This window comes from Triturus cristatus, chromosome 5_1 (assembly GCF_964204655.1).
Source record: "Triturus cristatus chromosome 5_1, aTriCri1.1, whole genome shotgun sequence".
Lineage (NCBI taxonomy): Eukaryota > Metazoa > Chordata > Amphibia > Caudata > Salamandridae > Triturus > Triturus cristatus.
In genome coordinates this window covers 109,693,022-109,717,388 of record NC_140587.1, presented here as the reverse complement: position 1 = coordinate 109,717,388, position 24,367 = coordinate 109,693,022, and the positions used below count along the sequence as shown (strand labels likewise).

The 24,367-nt window shown below is 46.5% G+C and overlaps 1 protein-coding gene across 4 annotated transcripts in view; it reads right to left on the bottom strand.

The window, feature by feature from the left end:
* LOC146830335 (fucolectin-like) overlaps window positions 1–23,942 on the bottom strand; it is a 163,731-nt gene extending 139,789 nt beyond the window's left edge. For 2 of the 4 annotated variants that reach the window (XM_085604539.1, XM_085604538.1), the window contains exons 1-2: window positions 23,864–23,936; window positions 22,897–22,983 (exon numbers count right to left, since the gene is read on the bottom strand). In XM_085604539.1, coding sequence (XP_085460665.1) covers window positions 22,897–22,983; window positions 23,864–23,902 — 126 coding nt within the window. In that variant the 5' untranslated portion in view covers window positions 23,903–23,936. Of the gene's footprint in view, window positions 1–22,762; window positions 22,795–22,896; window positions 22,984–23,863 lie in introns of all 4 variants that reach the window. The other 2 variants (XR_014961420.1, XR_014961419.1) reach the window with 2 other exon arrangements.
* Between the last annotated feature and the right edge of the window lie 425 nt (window positions 23,943–24,367).

The following is a 24,367-nucleotide window of genomic DNA, read 5'->3' as shown; positions in this document are numbered from 1 at the left end:
GGAAGTGTTGGCAGCCATCTTGGTGCAATGCTTTTTAGGTCTCGTCGAGCGAAGCAGCGCATGCGCTGCCCACTACACAAACACAACTGCACTCCCCTAAATCCTAAAACACTACACCAGCTCGAGCCCCTACACTGCACAAACACCACTGCACTGACCTAAACACTATTCCAGCACAACTCCCTACAATGCTCGAATACCACTGCACTGCCCTAAACCCTGAAACACTACACCCAGCACGACCCCTACACTGTCCGAACACCACTGCACTGCCCTAAACCATGAAAATCCACCCCAGCACGACCACCTACACTGCCCGAACATCACTGCACTGCCCTAAACCCTGAAAAACCACCCCCAGCACAAACCCCTACACTGCCCGAACACCACTGCACTGCCCTAAACACTGACACACTACCCCCAGCAAGACCCCCCACACTGCCCGAACACCACTGCTCTGTCCAAAACTCTGAAACACCAGCCCCTGCACGACCCCCTACACTGTCCGAACACCACTGCACTGCCCTAAACCCTGAAACACCTGCCCCAGCACCACTCCCTACACTGCCCTGTCCCTAAACCCTGAAACCCCAGCCAGCACGACCCACTACACTGCCCGAACAACACTGCCCTAAACCCTAAAACACCACCCCCTGCACGACCCCCTACATTACCCGAACACTACTGACCTGCCCTAAACCTTAATAAATCACCCCTGCACAACCCCCTACACTGCCCGAACACCACTGCACTGCCCTAAACCCTGAAACACTACCCCCAGCAAGACCCCCTACACTGACTGAACACCACTGCATTGCCCTAAGCCCTGAAACACCATCCCCTGCATGACCTCCCACACTGCCCGAACACCACTGCACTGCCTAAAGCCTGAAACACGAGCCCCAGCACGACCCCCTACACTGACCAAACACCACTGCCCTAAACACTGAAACACCACCCTTGCATGACCCCCTACATTGCCCGAACACCACTGCACTGCCCTAAACCCTGAAACACCAGCCCACTGCTTGACGCACAAAACGGCTCGAATACCACTGCACTGCCCTAAACCCTGAAACACAACCCCCAGCAAGACCCCAACACTACCCGAACACCACTGCAATAAACCCTGAAACACCACCCCCAGCAAGACCCCCTACATTGCCTGAACACCACTGCACTGCCCTAAAACCTGAAACACCACCCCCAGCAAGACCCCCTACACTGCCCAAATACCACTGCACTGCCCTAAACCAAGAAACACCACCCGCAGTACGACCCCCTACACTGCCCGAACACCACTGCTCTGCCCTAAACCCTGAAACACAACCCCCAGCACGACCCCTTATACTGCCCAAACACCACTGCACTGCCCTAAACCCTGAAGCACCAGCCCCAGCACGACCCCCTACACTGCCCGAACACTACTGCACTGCCCTAAGCCCTGAAACAAGACCCACAGCACCACCCCCTACACTGCCCGAAAACCACTGCACTGCCCTGAACCCTGAAACACCAGCCCCATCACGACCCCCTACACTGCCCGAACACTACTGCACTGCCCAAAACCCTGAAACACCACCCACAGCACGACCCCCTACACTGTGAAAACACCAGTGCACTGCCCTGAACCCTGAAACACCAGCTCCAGCACGACACCCTACACTATCCGAACACCAGTGCACTGCCCTAAACCCTGAAACACTACCCCCAGCGCGACCCCCTACACTGCCCGAACACCACTGCACTGCCCTAAACCCTGAAACACCACCCCCAGAACGACCCCCTACACTGCCTGAACACCACTGCACTGCCCTAAACCCTGAAACACCACCCCAGCACAGCCCCTACACTGCCCGAATACCACTGCTCTTTCCTAAACCCTGAAATACCACCCCCAGCACGACCCCCTACACTGTGAAAACACCAGTGCACTGCCCTGAACCCTGAAACACCAGCTCCAGCACGACACCCTACACTATCCGAACACCAGTGCACTGCCCTAAACCCTGAAACACTACCCCCAGCGCGACCCCCTACACTGCCCGAACACCACTGCACTGCCCTAAACCCTGAAACACCACCCCCAGAACGACCCCCTACACTGCCTGAACACCACTGCACTGCCCTAAACCCTGAAACACCACCCCAGCACAGCCCCTACACTGCCCGAATACCACTGCTCTTTCCTAAACCCTGAAATACCACCCCCAGCATGACCCCCTACACTGCCCGAACACCCCTGCACTGCCCTGAACCCTGAAACACCAGCTCCAGCACGACACCCTACACTATCCGAACACCAGTGCACTGCCCTAAACCCTGAAACACTACCCCCAGCGCGACCCCCTACACTGCCCGAACACCACTGCACTGCCCTAAACCCTGAAACACCACCCCCAGAACGACCCCCTACACTGCCTGAACACCACTGCACTGCCCTAAACCCTGAAACACCACCCCAGCACAGCCCCTACACTGCCCGAATACCACTGCTCTTTCCTAAACCCTGAAATACCACCCCCAGCATGACCCCCTACACTGCCCGAACACCCCTGCACTGCCCTGATCCCTGAAATACCAGCCCCAGCACGACCCCCACACTGCCCGAACACCACTGCACTACCCTAAACCCTGACACACCACCACCAGCACAACCCCCTACACTGCCTGAACACCACTGCACTGCCCTAAACCCTGAGGGCCCGATTCACAGAACAAACTTAAGCCAAAATCCTAAACTTAGTACCATTTTGGTATTCACAGAATGCACTTACTACTTCTGGTATTCACAGAATGAATTTACTACTTTTGCGATTCACAGAAGAAACTTACTACTTTTGCTATTCACAGAATGGATTTAAGACTACTAACTTTACGTCCGCACTCGGGCCGGAAATTCCGGCCCGAAGGCGTAGCTTCCGGCCCGGAGGCAGAGCTTCCGGGCCGGAGGTGAGGATTCCGGCCTGTGGCGGAGATTTAAAATCTCCGCCTCCGGGCCGGAAGCTCCGCCTCCGGGCCGGAAGCTCCGCCTCCGGGCCGGAAGCTCCGCCTCCGGGCCGGAATTTCCGGCCCGAGTGCGGACGTAAAGTTAGTAGTCTTAAATCCATTCTGTGAATCGCAAAAGTAGTAAGTTCATTCTGTGAATACCAGAAGTAGTAAGTGCATTCTGTGAATACCTAAATGGTACTAAGTATAGGATTTTGGCTTAAGTTTGTTCTGTGAATCGGGCCCGGAAACACCATCCCCTGCATGAACTCCCACACAGCCCGAACCCCACTGCACTGCCCTAAACCCAGAAACACCAGCCCTAGCACAACCCCCTACATTGCCCGAACACCACTGCACTGCCCTAAACCCTGAAACACCACCCCCCTGCTTGACGCACAACACGGCCCGAATACCACTGCACTGCAATAAACCCTGAAACACCACCCCCAGCAAGACCCCCAACACTACCCGAACACTACTGCAATAAACCCTAAAACACCACCCCCAGCAAGACCCACTACACTTCCTGAACACCACTGCACTGCACTGCCCTAAAACCTGAAACACCACACCCAGCAAGACCCCCTATACTGCCCAAACACCACTGCCCTAAACCCTGAAACACCACCCCAGCTAGATTCCCCACACTGCCCAGAATCCACTGCCTTCCCCTAAACCGTGAAACACCACCACCTGCATGACCCCCTCCACTGCCCGAAAAGCACTGCACTGCCCTAAACCTAGCAACACCACCCTCAGTACGACCCCCTACACTGCCCGAACACCACTGCTCTGCCCTAAACCCTGAAACACAACCCCCAGTATGACCCCCTACACTGCCCAAACACCACTGCACTGCCCTAAACCATGAAACACCAGCCCCCGCACGACACCCTACATGGCCCGAAAACCACAGCACTGCCCTGTACCCTGAAACACCTGCCCCAGCACGGCCCCCTACACTGCCCGAACACTACTGCACTGCCCTAAACCCTGAAACACCACCCACAGCACAACCCCCTACACTGCAAAAACACCAGTGCACTGCCCTGAACCCTGAAACAGCAGCTCCAGCACGACCCCTACACTGCCTTATCACCACTGCACTGCCCTAAACCCTGAAACACCACCCCAGCACAACCCCTACACTGCCCGAATATCACTGCTCTGTCCTAAACCCTGAAACACCGCCCCCAGCATGACCCCCTACACTGCCCGAACACGACTGCACTGCCCTAAACCCTGAAACACCAGCCCCAGCATGACCCCCTACACTTCCCGAACACAACTTCGCTGTCCTGAAGCCTGAAAAAGTAGCCCCAGCATGACCCCTACACTATTCAAACACCAGTGCACTGCCCTAAACCCTGAAATACCACCCCCAGCACAACCCCCTACACTGCCCGAACACCACTGCACTGCCCTAAACCCTGAAACACCACCCCATCATGACCTCCCACACTGCCCGAACACCACTGCACTGTCCTAAATTCTGAAACACAAGCCTCAACACGACCCCCTACACTAACTGAACACCACTGCCCTAAACACTGAAACACCACAACCAGCAGGACCCCTACATGGCCTGAATACCACTGCACTGCCCTAAACACTGAAGCACCACCCCCAGCAAGACCCCATACACTGCCCGAACACCACTGCAATAAATCCTGAAGCACCATCCCCAGCAAGACCCCATACACTGCCCGAACACCACTGCAATAAATCCTGAAGCACCATCCCCAGCAAGACCCCTACACTGCCCGAACACCACTGCACTGCCCTAAACACTGAAACACCACTCCCAGCAAGACCCCCTACACTGCCCTAAACCCTGAAACACCACCCCCAGCACGACCCCCTACAGTACACCAACACCACTGCTCTACCCTAAACCCTAAAACTCTATCCCAGCATGACCCCCTACACTACACAAGCACCACTGCACTACCCTAAATTCTAAAACAGTACCCCCAGCATGACCCCCTACACTACACAAACACCACTACACTGCCCTAAACCCTAAAACACTACCCCCAGCAAGACCCCCTACACTACACAAATACTACTGCAGAACCCTAAACCCTAAATCAACCCCAAGCACGACCCCCTACACTACACAAACACCACTGCACTACCCTAAACCACTACCCCCATCATGACCCTCTACACTACACAAACACTACTGCACTACCCTAAACCCTAAAACACCACCCCCAGCAAGACCCACTACACTTCCTGAACACCACTGCACTGCCCTAAAACCTGAAACACCACACCCAGCAAGACCCCCTATACTGCCCAAACACCACTGCCCTAAACCCTGAAACACCACCCCAGCTAGATTCCCCACACTGCCCAGAATCCACTGCCTTCCCCTAAACCGTGAAACACCACCACCTGCATGACCCCCTCCACTGCCCGAAAAGCACTGCACTGCCCTAAACCTAGCAACACCACCCTCAGTACGACCCCCTACACTGCCCGAACACCACTGCTCTGCCCTAAACCCTGAAACACCAGCCCCCGCACGACACCCTACATGGCCCGAAAACCACAGCACTGCCCTGTACCCTGAAACACCTGCCCCAGCACGGCCCCCTACACTGCCCGAACACTACTGCACTGCCCTAAACCCTGAAACACCACCCACAGCACAACCCCCTACACTGCAAAAACACCAGTGCACTGCCCTGAACCCTGAAACAGCAGCTCCAGCACGACCCCTACACTGCCTTATCACCACTGCACTGCCCTAAACCCTGAAACACCACCCCAGCACAACCCCTACACTGCCCGAATATCACTGCTCTGTCCTAAACCCTGAAACACCGCCCCCAGCATGACCCCCTACACTGCCCGAACACGACTGCACTGCCCTAAACCCTGAAACACCAGCCCCAGCATGACCCCCTACACTTCCCGAACACAACTTCGCTGTCCTGAAGCCTGAAAAAGTAGCCCCAGCATGACCCCTACACTATTCAAACACCAGTGCACTGCCCTAAACCCTGAAATACCACCCCCAGCACAACCCCCTACACTGCCCGAACACCACTGCACTGCCCTAAACCCTGAAACACCACCCCATCATGACCTCCCACACTGCCCGAACACCACTGCACTGTCCTAAATTCTGAAACACAAGCCTCAACACGACCCCCTACACTAACTGAACACCACTGCCCTAAACACTGAAACACCACAACCAGCAGGACCCCTACATGGCCTGAATACCACTGCACTGCCCTAAACACTGAAGCACCACCCCCAGCAAGACCCCATACACTGCCCGAACACCACTGCAATAAATCCTGAAGCACCATCCCCAGCAAGACCCCATACACTGCCCGAACACCACTGCAATAAATCCTGAAGCACCATCCCCAGCAAGACCCCTACACTGCCCGAACACCACTGCACTGCCCTAAACACTGAAACACCACTCCCAGCAAGACCCCCTACACTGCCCTAAACTCTGAAACACCACCCCCAGCACGACCCCCTACAGTACACCAACACCACTGCTCTACCCTAAACCCTAAAACTCTATCCCAGCATGACCCCCTACACTACACAAGCACCACTGCACTACCCTAAATTCTAAAACAGTACCCCCAGCATGACCCCCTACACTACACAAACACCACTACACTGCCCTAAACCCTAAAACACTACCCCCAGCAAGACCCCCTACACTACACAAATACTACTGCAGAACCCTAAACCCTAAATCAACCCCAAGCACGACCCCCTACACTACACAAACACCACTGCACTACCCTAAACCACTACCCCCATCATGACCCTCTACACTACACAAACACTACTGCACTACCCTAAACCCTAAAACACTACCCTCAGCACGACCCGCTACACTACTCAAACACCACTGCACTACCCTAAACCCTTGAAAAGTAACCACCACACCTTGCCCAATCCCCCTTACCTCTCACTCCTCGCGGTGCCTCCCTCCTCATTGTTCCTGCTTCATGTCGTCTCTGAGGGCCAGTGCACATCATTGTGAGGAAACGGAACAGCCTCTGTGTCCTTACAACAACGTGGATCGTCTACTTTTTTTTAGAACTCATGGTCATTTACCATACATACCTTTACAACAAAATTGTAAAGTCATGCGTGGTAAATGACCATGCGTTCTAAATAAATGCGTAGTAATGACTTTGCGATGTACAACGCATGCGTGGTAATGCATGCATTGTAATGGTATCGCGAAGTAAAAAATGTGTTGTAACGGCTGTTTACCGATCAAAGCTGGCCCCTGTTATTCATGAGTCATTTTTTTGATAAATTAGGAAGAAGGAATGTGGTTTTTTTACCGAAAAGTGCATTCCCGGCTGTTGTATTGTGAAAGTGTCCGCGTGGCCTGGTTTCACTTCCGGTGAGAGAGTGGAAGAGTCTGTTTGGATCTAAAGGGGTTCTGCTGTTGGACAGGGTCGGTGTGACACGTCATCAGAAAACACAGCTAATGGAATTCATTGTCCCCGAAGTGTGGACCGGTGCCATGAGTGGTCAATGAGTGTGAGTCCCACCGCAGTATGATCGTACCGCTTGACTCATGTGCCACCTGCAGTGTACGGAAGGCAGAAGCGGCATCCATCGCATGTCCTCTTGAAGACCATTGTAGCACTAATTCTACATTTTGGAACTAGGGCATTTTAACCTTGTTGTTCCTGCCAGATACAAAGAGCAGATCCTGTGTTATTCATTGCCCTTGTTACCTTTTCTGTGGGTAGTGGAGATTGTCACTTCACTGCCCTGCCGGTGCACAATACTGGGCTCCCCACCTCATGTGCCATCTGCAGGGCCTCTGCCCTCGGATCACTGGTTTCTGTTTCTGGAGTGATAACATAAACAGTTGCTCCCAAAGGCCTAGCCTGAAGACTTATATGAATATCCCCTGCACCAGCATTCTGAGGTAATTCTTTCCTAGTTCTCCCACATCGACGACCATGTCATAATAGCACGGCTCCGCTCGCGACACCGTATGCCGACATAGGAGCCATAAGAGGACCACGTCGGCGTGCTGACATAAGTTCCACCCATTTTTTCCTAGCCACCGAAGTAAACAGGTAACCGACACATTTTCACATGTATACATAATATACTAAATATATATTATCTACTGGCGGTCGCCAGTAGATAGTTATAGTTAAGACCGAGTTCCAAAGGAAATCGTAAAATTCTATTTTGAATAACTTTGGCGCCGGTTGACTTATCTTCGTGAAATTTTCAAAACTAATGGGGCGCTCCGCTCAGCTCCTACCCTGAAAGTCTCGGGGTGATTCGTCAAGCGGGGGCCGAGAAAAAAGGGGGGCCGCAAAATGCGTTTTCCCCATGCATTTTCCCATAGGACCTTTAGTCGAAGGTACAGCCCGAACGGCTGAACCGAGTTACTTGAAATTTGGCAAAGAGGTAGTCCTCAGGTCAGGCATGTGCCTTTTGCATATATGGTGTCAATCCGTTCAGTAGTTCCTGAGAAAATCAAAAGTAAAATCACATACATATCTGGGCGGAGCCTAACCACACATCTCATCATGAGATCTGATTGGCTGTCAGCACTTCATCCAAGAATTGTTGGCAGCCATCTTGGGACCAATATACATGATAGCACCTCATTAAAAAGCATTGCAGTTAATAGAATGTTTTAAGACCTTAGTTACATTATAAATCATTTGTTGATGGTACCATACTCATTTTAGGAATTGTGGTGTGTTCTAAGGTGATTTTACCATGTGAAAAAGCCTTCTGCTGGGATATCATGAGTCATGTTGCAGAGAAAACTATTTTCACATGCTTTTCCCACAGAGGTTTGGAAGGTGCTCTATAAGCTAAACTGAGAGCATATTTTCTGTAAATTCACATTATCTTTCTTAGTCATGTGAGAATGAAGTCTGACATTCTCAGTAAAACATGTACATCCAACAAGGGCAGAGACTGTCAGTTGATTCCTTTGTGTTCTACTGCAGCTTCCCAGAGTGTTCCAAAGAAGAACTAGAGCGCTAACACTCGTACTTATGATAAACGTATGGCACACCTGAAGCCATCTTGATTGGAATAAAGTTGTAACTCTTAACCCCTTCGCTGCTAGGCCTTTTCCCCTCCTGTGCTAAGCCTTTTTTGGGCTATTTGGGGTAGTGCGCGCTTAGGCCCCTGTAACTTTTTGACCACATTAGGTATCCACGCCAAATTTGCTTCCTTTTCTTCCAACATCATGCGGATTCTAAAGGTACCCAGGGTTTGTGGATTCTCCTAGAGGGTTCGCAGAAGTTAGTCAAAATACAGCAACATTGTTTTTTTTGTGAAAAATGGGGAAAAGTGGCTGCAAATGAAAGCCTCTGGGTTTTTCTATGCAAATGATATCAAAAAAGGGTTTGTGGGGCTGAAATCACCATTTCTCCAGCTTTTAGGGAATGACAGATTTTTGTCAGAAATCCAACTTTTTTTACACAGTTTTGACATTTTTATGGGACATACCCTATTTTTGCAATTTTTTGTGCTTTCAACCTCCTTCCAGATAACGGTAGAAATGGGTAGATAAGCAATAATGGATCTTGGAAAGCTATACATTTTTGAAAAGTAGACAAAATTCTGAATTCAGCAAGGGGTCATTTGTGTAGATCCATCAAGGTTTCTTTATAGAAATTAACAGTTAAATATAGGAAAAATTAAAAATTAGTTGAAAAAAGCAGCCTTTTATGTCAATGTTTTCACCCGTAACTTCTTCTAATTATGACATCTCTTAGAAAGCAATGTACCGTTACATCCGCTGGATCTTCCTGGTTGTGGGGATATATAGGACTTGTAGGTTCACCAAGAGCCCACTTTATTCACACATTTTGGTGTGGGAAAGTTGTGGCATCACCGGGCTCACACAAATTTACCACCACCCAGCGTTCCTCCAGCTCTCCCGGTAAAAATGGTGCCTCACTTGTGTGAGAGGCCCAAGTACCCGCGGCAGGCAAGGGCCCAAAATGTAGTGAGGCGACATCAAAATGGCCTATCGCAAAACCACCTGGTTTTGCAAGGGGGGGTCACTTGGGTTTTTGGCCCGGTGCTCGGCGGCCATCTAGGGAAACCTACCAAACCCAAACCCTGCCATAGAATGTATGATTAGTGCTGCAGAAAGAAAAATTAGGGCACATTTTGAATGACTTCTCAAATCCTCTTGTATTTCATTAAAAAATTCTGACATGCAGACTGAAACATGCACTTTCAATACCAGCAGCAGACTTCCCTGGTGAGCAGTAGGTTTACTACAGTGATCTAATGAGCAACTAGAGTGCTAACATTCTGAATTCATGGCAAATGTGTGACACATCTGAATGCCTTCTTCATTGAATCAAAGTAAAAAACTGACAGTATGCCTACTGAGGAGACTGTAGTAAATGAGGAAATTAGGAAACTTCATAACAAGTCTCCCAAGATGGCCACCAGAGACAAAAGAGCCCAAATGTAGCACAAATATCACCGAGATGTAGCCCAAGTATAGTCCAATGAAAGAAATCCCAGAGTGTTTTAAAGAACAACTAGAGCGCTAACAGTCTTATTTATGACAAAAGTATGGCACACCTGAAGCCATCTTGATTGGAATAAAGTGGTAACACTTAAAACATTTAATTTGCAAAGGAACACAATGAGGGGGTTCATTTTGCCATAGAAATTATGATTAGTGCTGCAGAAAGAAAAATTAGGGCACATTTTGACTTCTCAAATCCTCTTCTATTTCATTAAAAAGTTTTGAAATGCAGACTGAAACATGCACTTTGAATACCAGCAGCAGATTTCCCTGGTGGGCAGTAGTTTTACTACAGTGATCTAACAAGGAACTAGAGTGCTACCATTCAGAATTTATGGCAAATGTGTCACATGAATGCCTTCTTGATGGAACCAAAGTAAACAAGCATTGAAAATGCAATAGGTCTCACCCTCGTTTAAGTTAAAGCAATTCTGTTTGTAATAAGGTGGCTTTTTAGCTTTGCTTTTATTAGTGTTTTTCAAAATTTCATGTCCATAACATGCATATATGTATATGTATGCATGCATTTATATTTGTATTTATAGAGATATGCAGATTATATATATGTTTATATATGTATGTATATATATATATATTCAATGAAAAAACCATAGGTTTCACACATGTTATAGTTAACTGGAAATTTTACTGATAAAAAACCAATGAAATTCCCCCGTTATAGTTACTGTAGGCAACTATAACTCACGCGACCGCAATCCTCTGCTGATGCTAATACTGTATTTAGACACTTATTTGCCCATGTCTTCTTCCATTAAATTTTAGCTATACATATTTTACAAATTTTTTTTTTTTCATAAAGACACATATGTCATCAGCAGAGGATTACGGTCGCGTGAGTTATAGTTGCCTACAGTAACTATAACGGGGGAATTTAATTGGTTTTTTATCAGTAAAATTTCCAGCTAACTATAACATGTGTGAAACCTATGGTTTTTTCAGTGAATTTGTACGGTTTTTTAAATGCTAAGTTACTTTACGCCATTCGTGGCGTGCACGCCCACTTAACGCAGTTCGTTCCGTGCGCGCACCGTGCGCGCACAGTGAGCACGCGGTGCGCGAAGCGCACCGCGCGCCCACTTTACGCAGTTAGTGCCATACACGCAAGGTGGGCACGCAGTGCGCTACGCGCACCGCGTGCCCACGTTACGCACAGTGCGCACATGGAGGACATATTATGCGCTTCCTTGTGATAGGTAATCTGTTAAATTTAATTTGTAAGTGATGACAATAATATGCCATGCACAGAGAGTGTTTTTTTTTTTTATTAAAATTTTTAGCGTAAGCGCACCGTACGCGTACGGTAACCGTAATCGGCGAAATTTTCAAAAAATAAAAATTTACCGTTTTTGGCCTTGGGGGATCTTTGAGGACTCAACTAACATGGCTATGTGCATGGGCGCTGTCTAAACAGCCCCTTTATATGTTTTTTGCCTTTGTTTACAGCCCCCCCCTCAGAGTACAAGAGAGAAAATGGCGGCCGCCGCTTCCTGGTTTCGACCGATTCGAATGTTTACTTAGTTGTAACAGCCAATCAGAATCGCGCTCGCGCACGCCACCGTACGCGTACGGTAAGCGTACCGTAAGCGCACCGTAAGCTGGCTCAGATATATATATTGATTTAAAGGCTATTTTCTCAGAATCTACTGAACAGATTTACACCAAACCTACAAAAGGCACTTCCTTGACCTGAGGACTACCTCTCTGCCAAATTTCTAGTAATTCTGTTCAGCCGTTCGGGCTGTAGCCCTGTCTAAAGGTCCTATGGAAAAATGCATGGGAAAAACGCGTTTTGGGACCCCCCTTTTATCTCAGCCCCCGCTTGACGAATCACCCCGAGACTTTCAGGGTAGGAGCGGAGCGTAGCGCCCCACCTATTTTGAAAAATTCGCGAGGATTCGTCGACCGGCGCCAAAGTTATTCAAAATAGAAAGTTGCGGATTTCCTATGGAAACGTGGTCCTAACTATAACTACCTACTGGCGACCGCCAGTAGGTAATATATATATATATACACATACATATATAAATGCAAATGCATATATGTGCATGTAGAGAGAGGTAGAGAGAGGTAGAGGTGTAGAGGTAGAGACGTAGAGAGGTAGAGAGTAGTAGAGAGAGAGGTAGAGAGAGGTAGAAAGAGGTAGAGAGGTAGAGAGTAGAGGATGAGTAATAGAGAGTAGAGAGTAGAGAGAGAGTAGTAGAGAGTAGTAGAGAGTAGTAGAGAGAGTAGCAGAGAGTGAGTAGGAGAGATTAGTAGAGTGAGTAGTAGAGAGTGAGAAGTAGAGAGTAGTAGAGAGTAGTAAAGTGTGAGTAGTAGAGTGAGTAGTAGAGAGTGAGTAGTAGAGAGTAGTAGAGTGAGTATTATAGAGTGAGTAGTAGAGAGTAGTAGAGAGTGAGTATTATAGAGTGAGTAGTAGAGAGTAGTAGAGCGTGAGTAGCAGAGAGTAGCAGAGAGAGAGTAGTAGAGAATGAGTAGCAGAGAATGAGTAGTAGAGTGAGTAGTAGAGAGTAGCAGAGAGAGAGTAGTAGAGAGTGAGTAGTAGAGAGTAGTAGAGAGTGAGTAGTAGAGAGTAGTAGAGTGTGAGTAGTAGAGAGTAGTACAGAGTGCAATAGGTCTCGCCCTCGTTTAAGTTAAAGCAATTCTGTTTGTAATAAGGTGGCTTTTTAGCTTTGCTGTTATTAGTGTTTTTCAAAATTTCATGTCCATGACATGCATATATGTATATGTATGCATGCATTTATATTTGTATTTATTTAGATATGCAGATTATATATATATATATACACACATACATTATATATAAATGCACATGCATATATGTGCATGTAGAGAGAGGTAGAGAGGTAGAGGTAGAGAGGTAGAGGTGTAGAGGTAGAGGTAGAGAGGTAGAGAGTAGTAGAGAGAGAGGTAGAGAGAGGTAGATAGAGGTAGAGAGGTAGAGAGTAGAGGATGAGTAATAGAGAGTAGAGAGAGAGTAGTAGAGAGAGTAGCAGAGAGTGAGTAGGAGAGATTAGTAGAGTGAGTAGTAGAGAGTGAGAAGTAGAGAGTAATAGAGAGTAGTAAAGAGTGAGTAGTAGAGTGAGTAGTAGAGAGTAGTATAGAGTCAGTATTATAGAGTGAGTAGTAGAGCGTGAGTAGTAGAGCGTGAGTAGCAGAGAGAGAGTAGCAGAGAATGAGTAGCAGAGAATGAGTAGCAGAGAATGAGTAGCAGAGAATGAGTAGCAGAGAATGAGTAGCAGAGAATGAGTAGCAGAGAATGAGTAGCAGAGAGAGTAGCAGAGAGAGTAGCAGAGAGAGTAGCAGAGAATGAGTAGCAGAGAATGAGTAGCAGAGAATGAGTAGCAGAGAATGAGTAGCAGAGAATGAGTAGCAGAGAATGAGTAGCAGAGAATGAGTAGCAGAGAATGAGTAGCAGAGAATGAGTAGCAGAGAATGAGTAGCAGAGAATGAGTAGCAGAGAATGAGTAGCAGAGAATGAGTAGCAGAGAATGAGTAGCAGAGAATGAGTAGCAGAGAATGAGTAGCAGAGAATGAGTAGCAGAGAGAGTAGCAGAGAGAGTAGCAGAGAGAGTAGCAGAGAATGAGTAGCAGAGAATGAGTAGCAGAGAATGAGTAGCAGAGAATGAGTAGCAGAGAATGAGTAGCAGAGAATGAGTAGCAGAGAATGAGTAGCAGAGAATGAGTAGCAGAGAATGAGTAGCAGAGAATGAGTAGTAGAGAGAGTAGTAGAGAGAGTAGTAGAGAGAGTAGTAGAGAGAGTAGTAGAGAGAGTAGTAGAGAGAGAGTAGTAGAGAGAGAGTAGTAGAGAGAGAGTAGTAGAGAGAGAGTAGTAGAGAGAGAGTAGTACAGAGTAGTACAGAGTGCAATAGGTCTCGCCCTCGTTTAAGTTAAAGCAATTCTGTTTGTAATAAGGTGGCTTTTTAGCTTTGCTGGTATTAGTGTTTTTCAAAATTTCATGTCCATAACATGCATATATGTATATATATGCATGCATTTATATTTGTATTTATATAGATATGCAGATTATATATGTTTATATATGTATATATACACATACATATATACATATATATAAATGCACATGCATATATGTGCATATGTGTGCATGTAGAGAGAGGTAGAAAGAGGTAGAGAGGTAAAGAGGTAGAGGTGTAGAGGTAGAGAGGTAGAGACGTAGAGGTAGAGAGTAGTAGAGAGTAGTAGAGAGTAGTAGAGAGTAGTAGAGAGAGAGGTAGAGAGAGAGGTGTAGAGAGGTAGAGAGTAGAGGATGAGTAATAGAGAGTAGAGAGAGTAGTAGAGAGTAGTAGAGAGAGTAGCAGAGAGTGAGTAGGAGAGATTAGTAGAGTGAGTAGTAGAGAGTGAGAAGTAGAGGGTAGTAGAGAGTAGTAAAGAGTGAGTAGTAGAGTGAGTAGTAGAGTGTGAGTAGTAGAGAGTAGTATAGAGTCAGTATTATAAAGTGAGTAGTAGAGAGAAGTAGAGAGTGAGTATTATAGAGTGAGTAGTAGAGAGTGAGTAGTAGAGAGTGAGTAGTAGAGAGTGAGTAGTAGAGAGTGAGTAGTAGAGAGTGAGTAGTAGAGAGTGAGTAGTAGAGAGTGAGTAGTAGAGAGTGAGTAGTAGAGAGTGAGTAGTAGAGAGTGAGTAGTAGAGAGTGAGTAGTAGAGAGTGAGTAGTAGAGAGTGAGTAGTAGAGAGTGAGTAGTAGAGGGTAGTAGAGAGTAGTAAAGAGTGAGTAGTAGAGTGAGTAGTAGAGTGTGAGTAGTAGAGAGTAGTAAAGAGTGAGTAGTAGAGTGAGTAGTAGAGTGTGAGTAGTAGAGAGTGAGTAGTAGAGAGTAGTAGAGAGTGAGTAGTAGAGAGTGAGTAGTAGAGAGTGAGTAGTAGAGAGTGAGTAGTAGAGAGTGAGTAGTAGAGAGTAGTAGAGAGTGAGTAGTAGTGAGTAGTAGAGAGTGAGTAGTAGAGAGTGAGTAGTAGAGAGTGAGTAGTAGAGAGTGAGTAGTAGAGAGTGAGTAGTAGAGAGTGAGTAGTAGAGAGTGAGTAGTAGAGAGTGAGTAGTAGAGAGTGAGTAGTAGAGAGTGAGTAGTAGAGAGTGAGTAGTAGAGAGTGAGTAGTAGAGAGTGAGTAGTAGAGAGTGAGTAGTAGAGAGTGAGTAGTAGAGAGTGAGTAGTAGAGAGTGAGTAGTAGAGAGTGAGTAGTAGAGGGTAGTAGAGAGTAGTAAAGAGTGAGTAGTAGAGTGAGTAGTAGAGTGTGAGTAGTAGAGAGTATTATAGAGTGAGTATTAGAGAGTGAGTATTAGAGAGTGAGTAGTAGAGAGTGAGTAGTAGAGAGTGAGTAGTAGAGAGTGAGTAGTAGAGAGTGAGTAGTAGAGAGTGAGTAGTAGAGAGTGAGTAGTAGAGAGTGAGTAGTAGAGAGTGAGTAGTAGAGAGTGAGTAGTAGAGAGTGAGTAGTAGAGAGTGAGTAGTAGAGAGTGAGTAGTAGAGAGTGAGTAGTAGAGAGTGAGTAGTAGAGAGTGAGTAGTAGAGAGTGAGTAGTAGAGAGTGAGTAGTAGAGAGTGAGTAGTACAGAGTAGTACAGAGTGAGTAGTAGAGTGTAGTAGGGAGTAGTAGAGAGTGAGTAGTAGAGTGAGTAGTAGAGTAAGTAGTAGAGAGCAAGTAGTAGAGAGTGTGAGTAGAGAGTGAGTAGTAGAAAGATTAGTAGAGAGTAGTAGAGTAGTAGAGAGTGAGTAGTAGAGAGTGAGTAGTAGAGAGTGAGTAGTAGAGAGTGAGTAGCAGAGAGAGTAGTAGAGAGAGTAGTAGAGAGTAGTCGAGAGTGAGTAGTAGAGTGAGTATTAGAGAGCAAGTAGTAGAGAGTGAGAAGTGGAGAGTGAGTAGTAGAGTAGTAGAGAGTGAGTAGTAGAGAGTGAGTAGTAGAGATTGAGTAGTAGAGATTGAGTAGTATAGTTTGAGTAGTAGAGAGTGAGTAGTAGAGAGTGAGTAGTAGAGAGTGAGTAGTAGAGAGTGAGTAGTAGAGGGTAGTAGAGGGTAGTAATAGAGAGTGAGTAGTGGAGAGTGTGTAGAAGAGAGTAGTAGAGAGTAGTAGAGTGAGTTGTAGAGGGGGAGTAGTAGAGTGAGTTGTAGAGGGGGAGTAGTAGAGAGAGTAGTAGAGAGTAGTAGAGAGTGAGTAGTAGAGTAGCAGAGAGTGAGTGGTAGAGAGTAGTAAAGAGCAGTAGAGTGAGTAGTAGAGAGTAGTACAGAGTGAGTAGTAGAGAGTGATTAGTAGAGAGTAGTGGAGTAGTAGAGAGTGATTAGTAGAGAGTAGTGGAGTAGTAGAGAGTGAGTAGTAGAGTGAGTAGAGAGCGTGTAGTAGAGAGTGAGTAGAGAGTGAGTAGTAGAGAGCAAGTAGTAGAGAGCGTGTAGTAGAGAGCGTGTAGTAGAGAGCATGTAGTAGAGAGCGTGTAGTAGAGAGAGAGTAGTAGAGAGAGAGTAGTAGAGAGAGAGTAATAGAGAGTGGGTAGTAGAGAGTGGGTAGTAGAGAGTGGGTAGTAGAGAGTGGGTAGTAGAGAGTGGGTAGTAGAGAGTGGGTAGTAGAGAGTGGGTAGTAGAGAGTGGGTAGTAGAGAGTGGGTAGTAGAGAGTGGGTAGTAGAGAGTGGGTAGTAGAGAGTGGGTAGTAGAGAGTGGGTAGTAGAGAGTGGGTAGTAGAGAGTGGGTAGTAGAGAGTGGGTAGTAGAGAGTGGGTAGTAGAGAGTGGGTAGTAGAGAGTGGGTAGTAGAGAGTGGGTAGTAGAGAGTGGGTAGTAGAGAGTGGGTAGTAGAGAGTGGGTAGTAGAGAGTGGGTAGTAGAGAGTGGGTAGTAGAGAGTGGGTAGTAGAGAGTGGGTAGTAGAGAGTGGGTAGTAGAGAGTGGGTAGTAGAGAGTGGGTAGTAGAGAGTGGGTAGTAGAGAGTGGGTAGTAGAGTAGTAGAGAGTGAGTAGTAGAGAATAGTAGAGAGTGAGTAGTAGAGCGAGTAGTAGAGAGTAGTAGAGAGTGAGTAGTAGAGAGAGTAGTAGAGAGTAGTAGAGAGTGAGTAGTAGAGAATGAGTAGTAGAGAGTAGTAGAGAGCGAGTAGTAGAGAGCGAGTAGTAGAGAGTGAGTAGTAGAGAGTGAACAGTAGAGAGTGAACAGTAGAGAGTGAACAGTAGAGAGTGAACAGTAGAGAGTGAACAGTAGAGAGTGAACAGTAGAGAGAGTAGTAGAGAGTGAGTAGTAGAGAGTAGTAGAGAGAGTAGTCAAGAGTGAGTAGTAGAGAGAGTAGTAGAGTAGTAGAGAGTGAGTGGTAGAGAGCAGCAGAGAGTAGTAGAGTGAGTAGTAGAGAGTAGTAGAGCGTGAGTAGTAGAGAGTGAGTTGTAGAGAGTGAGTTGTAGAGAGTGAGTTGTAGAGAGTGAGTTGTAGAGAGTGAGTTGTAGAGAGTGAGTTGTAGAGAGTAGTTGAGAGTGAGTAGTACAGAGTGAGTAGTACAGAGTGAGTAGTAGAGAGTAGTAGAGTAGTAGAGAGTGAGTAGTAGACAGTAGTAGAGAGTGAGTAGTAGAGAGAGAGTAGTAGAGTAGTAGAGTCAGTAGTAGAGTAGTAGAGAGTAGTCAGTCAGTGTCAGACAGTGTCAGTCAGTGTCAGACAGTCAGTCAGTGTCAGTCAGTCAGTCAGTGTCAGTCAGTGTCAGTCAGTGTCAGTCAATCAGTGTCAGTCAATCAGTGTCAGTCAATCAGTGTCAGTCAATCAGTGTCAGTCAATCAGTGTCAGTCAATCAGTGTCAGTCAATCAGTGTCAGTCAATCAGTGTCAGTCAATCAGTGTCAGTCAATCAGTGTCAGTCAATCAGTGTCAGTCAATCAGTGTCAGTCAATCAGTGTCAGTCAATCAGTGTCAGTCAATCAGTGTCAGTCAATCAGTGTCAGTCAGTCAGTGTCAGTCAGTCAGTGTCAGTCAGTCAGTGTCAGTCAGTGTCAGTCAATCAGTGTCAGTCAGTGTCAGTGTCAGTGTCAGTCAATCTGTGTCAGTCAGTGTCAATCAGTCAGTGTCAGCTAGAGCAGCTCTGCTGACCTGGTTCTCTGGCTCTAAAGCAGCTCTGCTGACCTGGTTCTCTCTCTAAAGCAGCTCTGCTGACCTGGTTTCTCTGGCTCTACAGCAGGTCTGCTGACCTGGTTCTCTAGCTCTAGAGCAGCTCTGCTGACCTGGTTCTTAGGCTCTAGAGCAGCTCTGCTGACCTGGTTCTCTGGCTCTAAAGCAGCTCTGCTGATTTGGTTCTCTGGCTCTAGAGTAGCTCTGCTTACCTGGTTCTCCACTCAAGAGCATGTTAGCTGCTCCCCATGCGGAAAAGCAATGCCGGCTCCTGCAGGACGCGGGGAGCCAGCTGGGACCGTGGGGGGATTGGGGACCCCCCCACGGCCCCCAACGAAGTGGGCCAGTGGATGGGGTCCCCGGGGCTAGTAGTAGCCCAGGAGGGGGGCCGCATGGCCCCCCGCCACATTTTTTTTTGTTTTAAAAAGCACAAAAAAAAACGGCCCTGGGGGATGGGGTCTCCGAGGCCATAAGTGGCCACAAGAGGGGGGCAAGGCAGCCCCCCTCCAAAATAAAAAATTACAAAAAAATGGCCATGCCCCTTTCCCGATATTTTCTTTTTAAACAAATTGGGGTCAGGCCCTAGGGGATGGGGTCCCCAGGGCCAATAAATGAGAAAAAGAAGAGGGTCTACACAGCCCCCATTCTAAAAAGACTGGATCGGGCCGGAGGCCACGCCCCCTCATTGCACCACTCTGCAAACGCACCCCCTGTCGCGTTTGCAGAGGGGGAACTAATTCCCCTTGAATACTGGGGGTCCCTGGGGACCATCTAGCCCACCAGGAACCTCCAGTATGCGCCAGGGGGCTGCATTGCAGAGAGGTGTAATGAGGCGATGCCCCTTTTTACACCTCTTTGCAACGCAGCTCCGTGGCGCTTACTGGAGGTACCTGGTGGGCTAGTTGGCCACCAGGGGACCTCAGGATTGAATGGGACTTAATCCTCCAACTTAAAACGCGCAACGGGGCAAGTTTGCACAGTGGTGAAGGTAGGGGGCGGAGCCTGAGGTGATGTGTGCAAACACGCCCTGTGGCGTGTTTCAAGTTGGGGAATTCATTCCTATTCAATCCAGAGGTCCACTAGGGGCCAACTAGCCCACCAGGTACCTCTAGTAAGCACCACGGAGCTGCGTTGCAGAGTGTTGTAAAAATGGGCATGGCCTCTGAACACCTCTCTGCAACGCAGCTCCCAGGCGCATACTGGAGGTACCTGGTGGGCTTTTTGGCCCCCAGGGGACCACAGGATTGAAGAGGAATTAATTCCCCAACTTAAAATGCACCACAGGGCGTGTTTGCTCACGTCACCTCAGGCCCCGCCCCCTTTCTTCACCATTGTACATATATTCCTCTAAAATCAGCCGAACTACGAATTCCGATTTACTCAGCTGTTATCAGGAGAGAACCCAGGGCTGCATCTTTTAGCCCAGCACTGGCCCTGAAAAGTAATTCTAAGCGTACTTACCAGTATCTTGTATTTCCTTCCAAAGGAATCTATTGTGTGGTTTTCACTAGAAAAGTTTCTGTCTATTTTCACAAACTAAAAATATTCCTATAAAATAGTCTGTATGACTTAAAAACATTCTTGCAACTGTTTAAAGGAGATTCACCAATGCTGGATCCAGGATCCAACACTGAGCAAGAAAAAGAAACAATAACTCAACTTACCTGCTAAGTGAATTTTCTGCAATAGGATAACATTGGTGATTCTATGTGAAAACATTTCTAAGTTTCAACTTTTAATATACAATAATATTCCTTAAAAATCCCTACTGTAACCAAAACGCTTTTACTCAACTATTTACAGGAGATGTCCCAGGACTGAATCTAGGATCCAGTCCTTTGGTTAGAAAAGTAATCCATAAAGTAACTAATTGCATTTGACTAGAAATTCACATTGAGCTCAATGTTGCATTGTGTTAGAAATTGTGTTGCCCATTGCAACAACTGTAACTACTGTAACCCCCTGCGAGTTCAACATCTACAGCGACCGCTGAAGAAAGGGCGTGAGCCCTGATACCCATCAGGTCTAGGGAAGATTTATCCGGAATGGCACAGTAGGGGGGTGAAATGAACATGATTGTAATTTTGGAGCCCACTCAGGGCACAAGATATGTTTTAATTTTTGTGATGTGCGCAGGACTTACTCAAAGTGAATTAATCGTTCTCAACGGGATTCTATATCCCGGCATGCACCAGTTATGACTCGCACCAAGCGGGGCCCACTCAGGGTAGTATAAAGGGAGGAGCATGCTGAGAACCCCCTGCGAGTTCTACATCTACAGCAACCTCTGAAGAAAGGGCGTGAGCCCTGAAACGCGTCAGGTCTTGGGAAGATTTATCCGGAATGGCGAAGCAAGTTGCGTGTGTGCGATGCAAGCCGCCTGTTTGAAAACCATATGGTTCCCCTGCTGATGTGTTCGCCCCCAAGCTTTCGGGCGAATTGTTGGATAACATATTACTGCACGTCTGCCCTGCCGTGGGGGGCAGGACCATCCAAGGAGCTGCGAAGGAGGCTGTAGCAGGAACTGGTCCTGCTTGTCAAAACAGCACAGCAGGGGGGCGAAATGAACATGCTTGTCATTTTGGAGCCCACTCAGGGGTTAGTGATGTCATCAGTGATGTCACTGACCATGTCATGAGTGATGTAATATGTGACTTCATCAGCAGTGCATTGCGGGGACGTAAGTTATAGTTAGCTGAACTAACTATAACGGGGGAATTTCTCAGGTTTTGGACAAGTGAAATGTCCAACTAACTATAACTTTCCATAAACTCTATGTTTTTTTCAGTGAAATTCTAAGGTTTTTTAAATGCTAATTTCTAACTATAACATGCCTGAAACCTGTTTTTTTCAGTGAATTTCAAAGGTTTTTTAAATGCTAATTTCTAACTGAAGTCCACAAAGATGAAGAAAAGTGCAGGAAGAAGCAAGACATGTGCAGAAAGCACCAACAGAGGAGCAGAAATAAGCCTTATTGCAAAATAATCCTGTGCCCACAACTTTTTAAGACGGGAACTGGTGGTAACTGACTGACTAACCAGGCCTAGAGCCAGTGCTATGCTAAAAGACACATAGAATACAGTGAAAACACCTACATACACTAGGGAAAACAATGCGTTGGGGTACCCCTGTGATTAGCATGACCTCCTCTGTAAGGCCCTAGTGCATAATAGGGGAGGGGGATTAAAACTGCCTCTAAGTCAGAGGTGAAGAAATATGCTACTTTAACTAGTAGTCGCGTTTGCAGAGTAGTGGAGAAAGGGTGCTGGGCATCCAACCAGAACTTACAGGAGGTACCAGGAGGGATTCTTGCCCCCAAACTCCCTAGGACTAAATTGGACTTCATCCCCCATTCCGTAGTCTGCCACGAGGCATGTTTGCAGAGTGGTAGAGAAAGTGGGCCATGACCTCCGTAGACGTCTTAGCAATCCCACTGTGTGGGACATACTGGAGGTAACAAGAGGGCTATACAGATGACCTGTGCACACATGAGAATATTAACAGTATAAATTGCTGTCAGTAAAAAAAGAACACAATTATAACAGCAGTCAGATGGTGTTTTCTTTCTTTTGTGGTTTTTAATTGGTGATCAATTGCCCAGCCAACACGTGTTTCGTCTGGGTGTTAACCCACGACTTCTTCAGGGCTACAAGATGTACAATAGCAATATATTAGCATAATATATTAAAAAGAATGCAATTCACTGAAAAAAGAAGAAAAAACAAGAGGAAACAAATTGCAAAACGAGTATGATACAATATGACAATTAGGTACAAATTCCCAGTATTGCACCAGAACCGTCACCTACAAGTGACATTAAGAAACATACAAACTAAAAGACTAAGCCTTGTCTAGAGGGTTGAGAGTTGGTGTGACTGACCCTTATAACAGCAATGCACGACGCATATATCACAATATAAACAGTCAGCAATACAGTTAAGTATACCAGATCAAATTTCTACGAAAAAAGCTGTCTGGAGAAAGGTGGCATGAGCAAATAAAACAGTTAAGAACAAATAAACCCTTCCCATGTAGTGATGCAGAGAAATCCACCTTCACCAAAGAACAACCAGTGATTACCCGAAGTCAAGTGAAAAGACGCTAAAGAGAAGAAGGTATGAATACAGCTAAAGATCCACATAAAATTCTTACCTAATGGACAGATTGTCAGAAAGAATGAAATACTGAAATCAAGTAAAAAGACAAAAAAAGCCTAGGTCAATAAATGTGCTCTGTGTGGGGTGAAAGGTATAGTGGGTCAGTAAGAGGATACATAATAAGCTCACCTCTCCGCCGGTTGTACTTCCGTCCCGGCTGAATATATAGGTAGAAAGGACAATGCAAATAATGGGGTAAGTATCAGAACAGGAGCACTGTAAAAGAAAGAAGGATGTCAAATACATATCAATATGGATAGGAACGGGGAGCAGAAACGATCAACAAAAGCAACTAAGTAATAGGTAATGGTGCCTGCGCCTCATAATGGAAATGATGCCAATGAGCTAAGAGTAACCCTATTATGAAAATGAATATGGCCGGTCCATAATTAAAAAGATGTAGAATAGAAGAATACTGTCAAATGTAACCTACGTCAATGTAGCCAGTTACCGAACCCACTACCAGACCCAACAGTTAAAAGAACATTACAGACTGAAGTCAAATGGGGTCAGGTTAAGAAAAGCACTCCAGGTAGTAGTCAGTAATAAATTAATATCACAAGTAGTGATGTGAACAGAAGGCTACAAATGACGTCAAGCTATCAGGTAATAGGGATTCAATGTAGGTAACCAGCAGAGCGGGTAAACATGGTGCGTAAAGCAAGCAAATTACCATGGTGGGATACAATTCTGGTTGTCAAAATATAAACATTAAGCAATTGGAAAATATGAGGTCATTACCAATAAACGGTCACGTGAACATGAAGCCTAAGTGATGTCAAAATTTGGGTAAATTACATTAAAATGCAGGTAAATGATGGAATAAGTATGAAATGCGCATGAAAGAAAATACTCATAAAGGTAATAAACTAATATGAGGGCTACGAGGTGGGCGCTAGGCAAATTGAATCCATAGTCAAACTTCCAAGCATTAAGTTTGGGCTAAATAGCGAGGCATCCAGGCACAAAATAAACGGGGTTCCAAACTTAAAAACCGTCATCGGTAACCCAGGTCTTAGTGCTATGATAAGGTACTAAAACGAGTCCGGGTAAAATGTATTCATAAACCGCATCTATAACTCAAGTGAAGGCTTACCTTAAGTGATCCTAATATGGGGCATCGGCGAGTACGCATAGAAGTATGTCGATCTATCGAAAACCGGAAGAAAAAGAAACAACATGGCTTCCGCTTAAGTATCGGAAACATGTTGAGAGACTAGAAAGTAAACTCAAACTCCGGTGAAAAACCGGAAGTGAGTGAGACAACACAGACACATGTAAGTGCGGTTGCGCTGCGAAAGATGCAGGCCTCAATAAGCGTTAAAGTGGAACTAAAGCCTTCTACTCCTAATATTTAAAGGTCCATAATAAGAAACTTGTAGATAATAGAATAAGATGACCTGAGTAAAAACCATGATTGACCCTAGAGAGCTCAACGCGTATAGGGTGACACAGTCTCTAAGGAAAGCGAATTAACATTTCATGACAAGCCAAGGTGTAACTCCTAAAATCGTGGCTGGAGTAACCTAAGATAATATAAAATATTTGAGAGGGAAGCGAATAAAACACGGAGGAGAGAGAGTACTGGACTATTGAGATG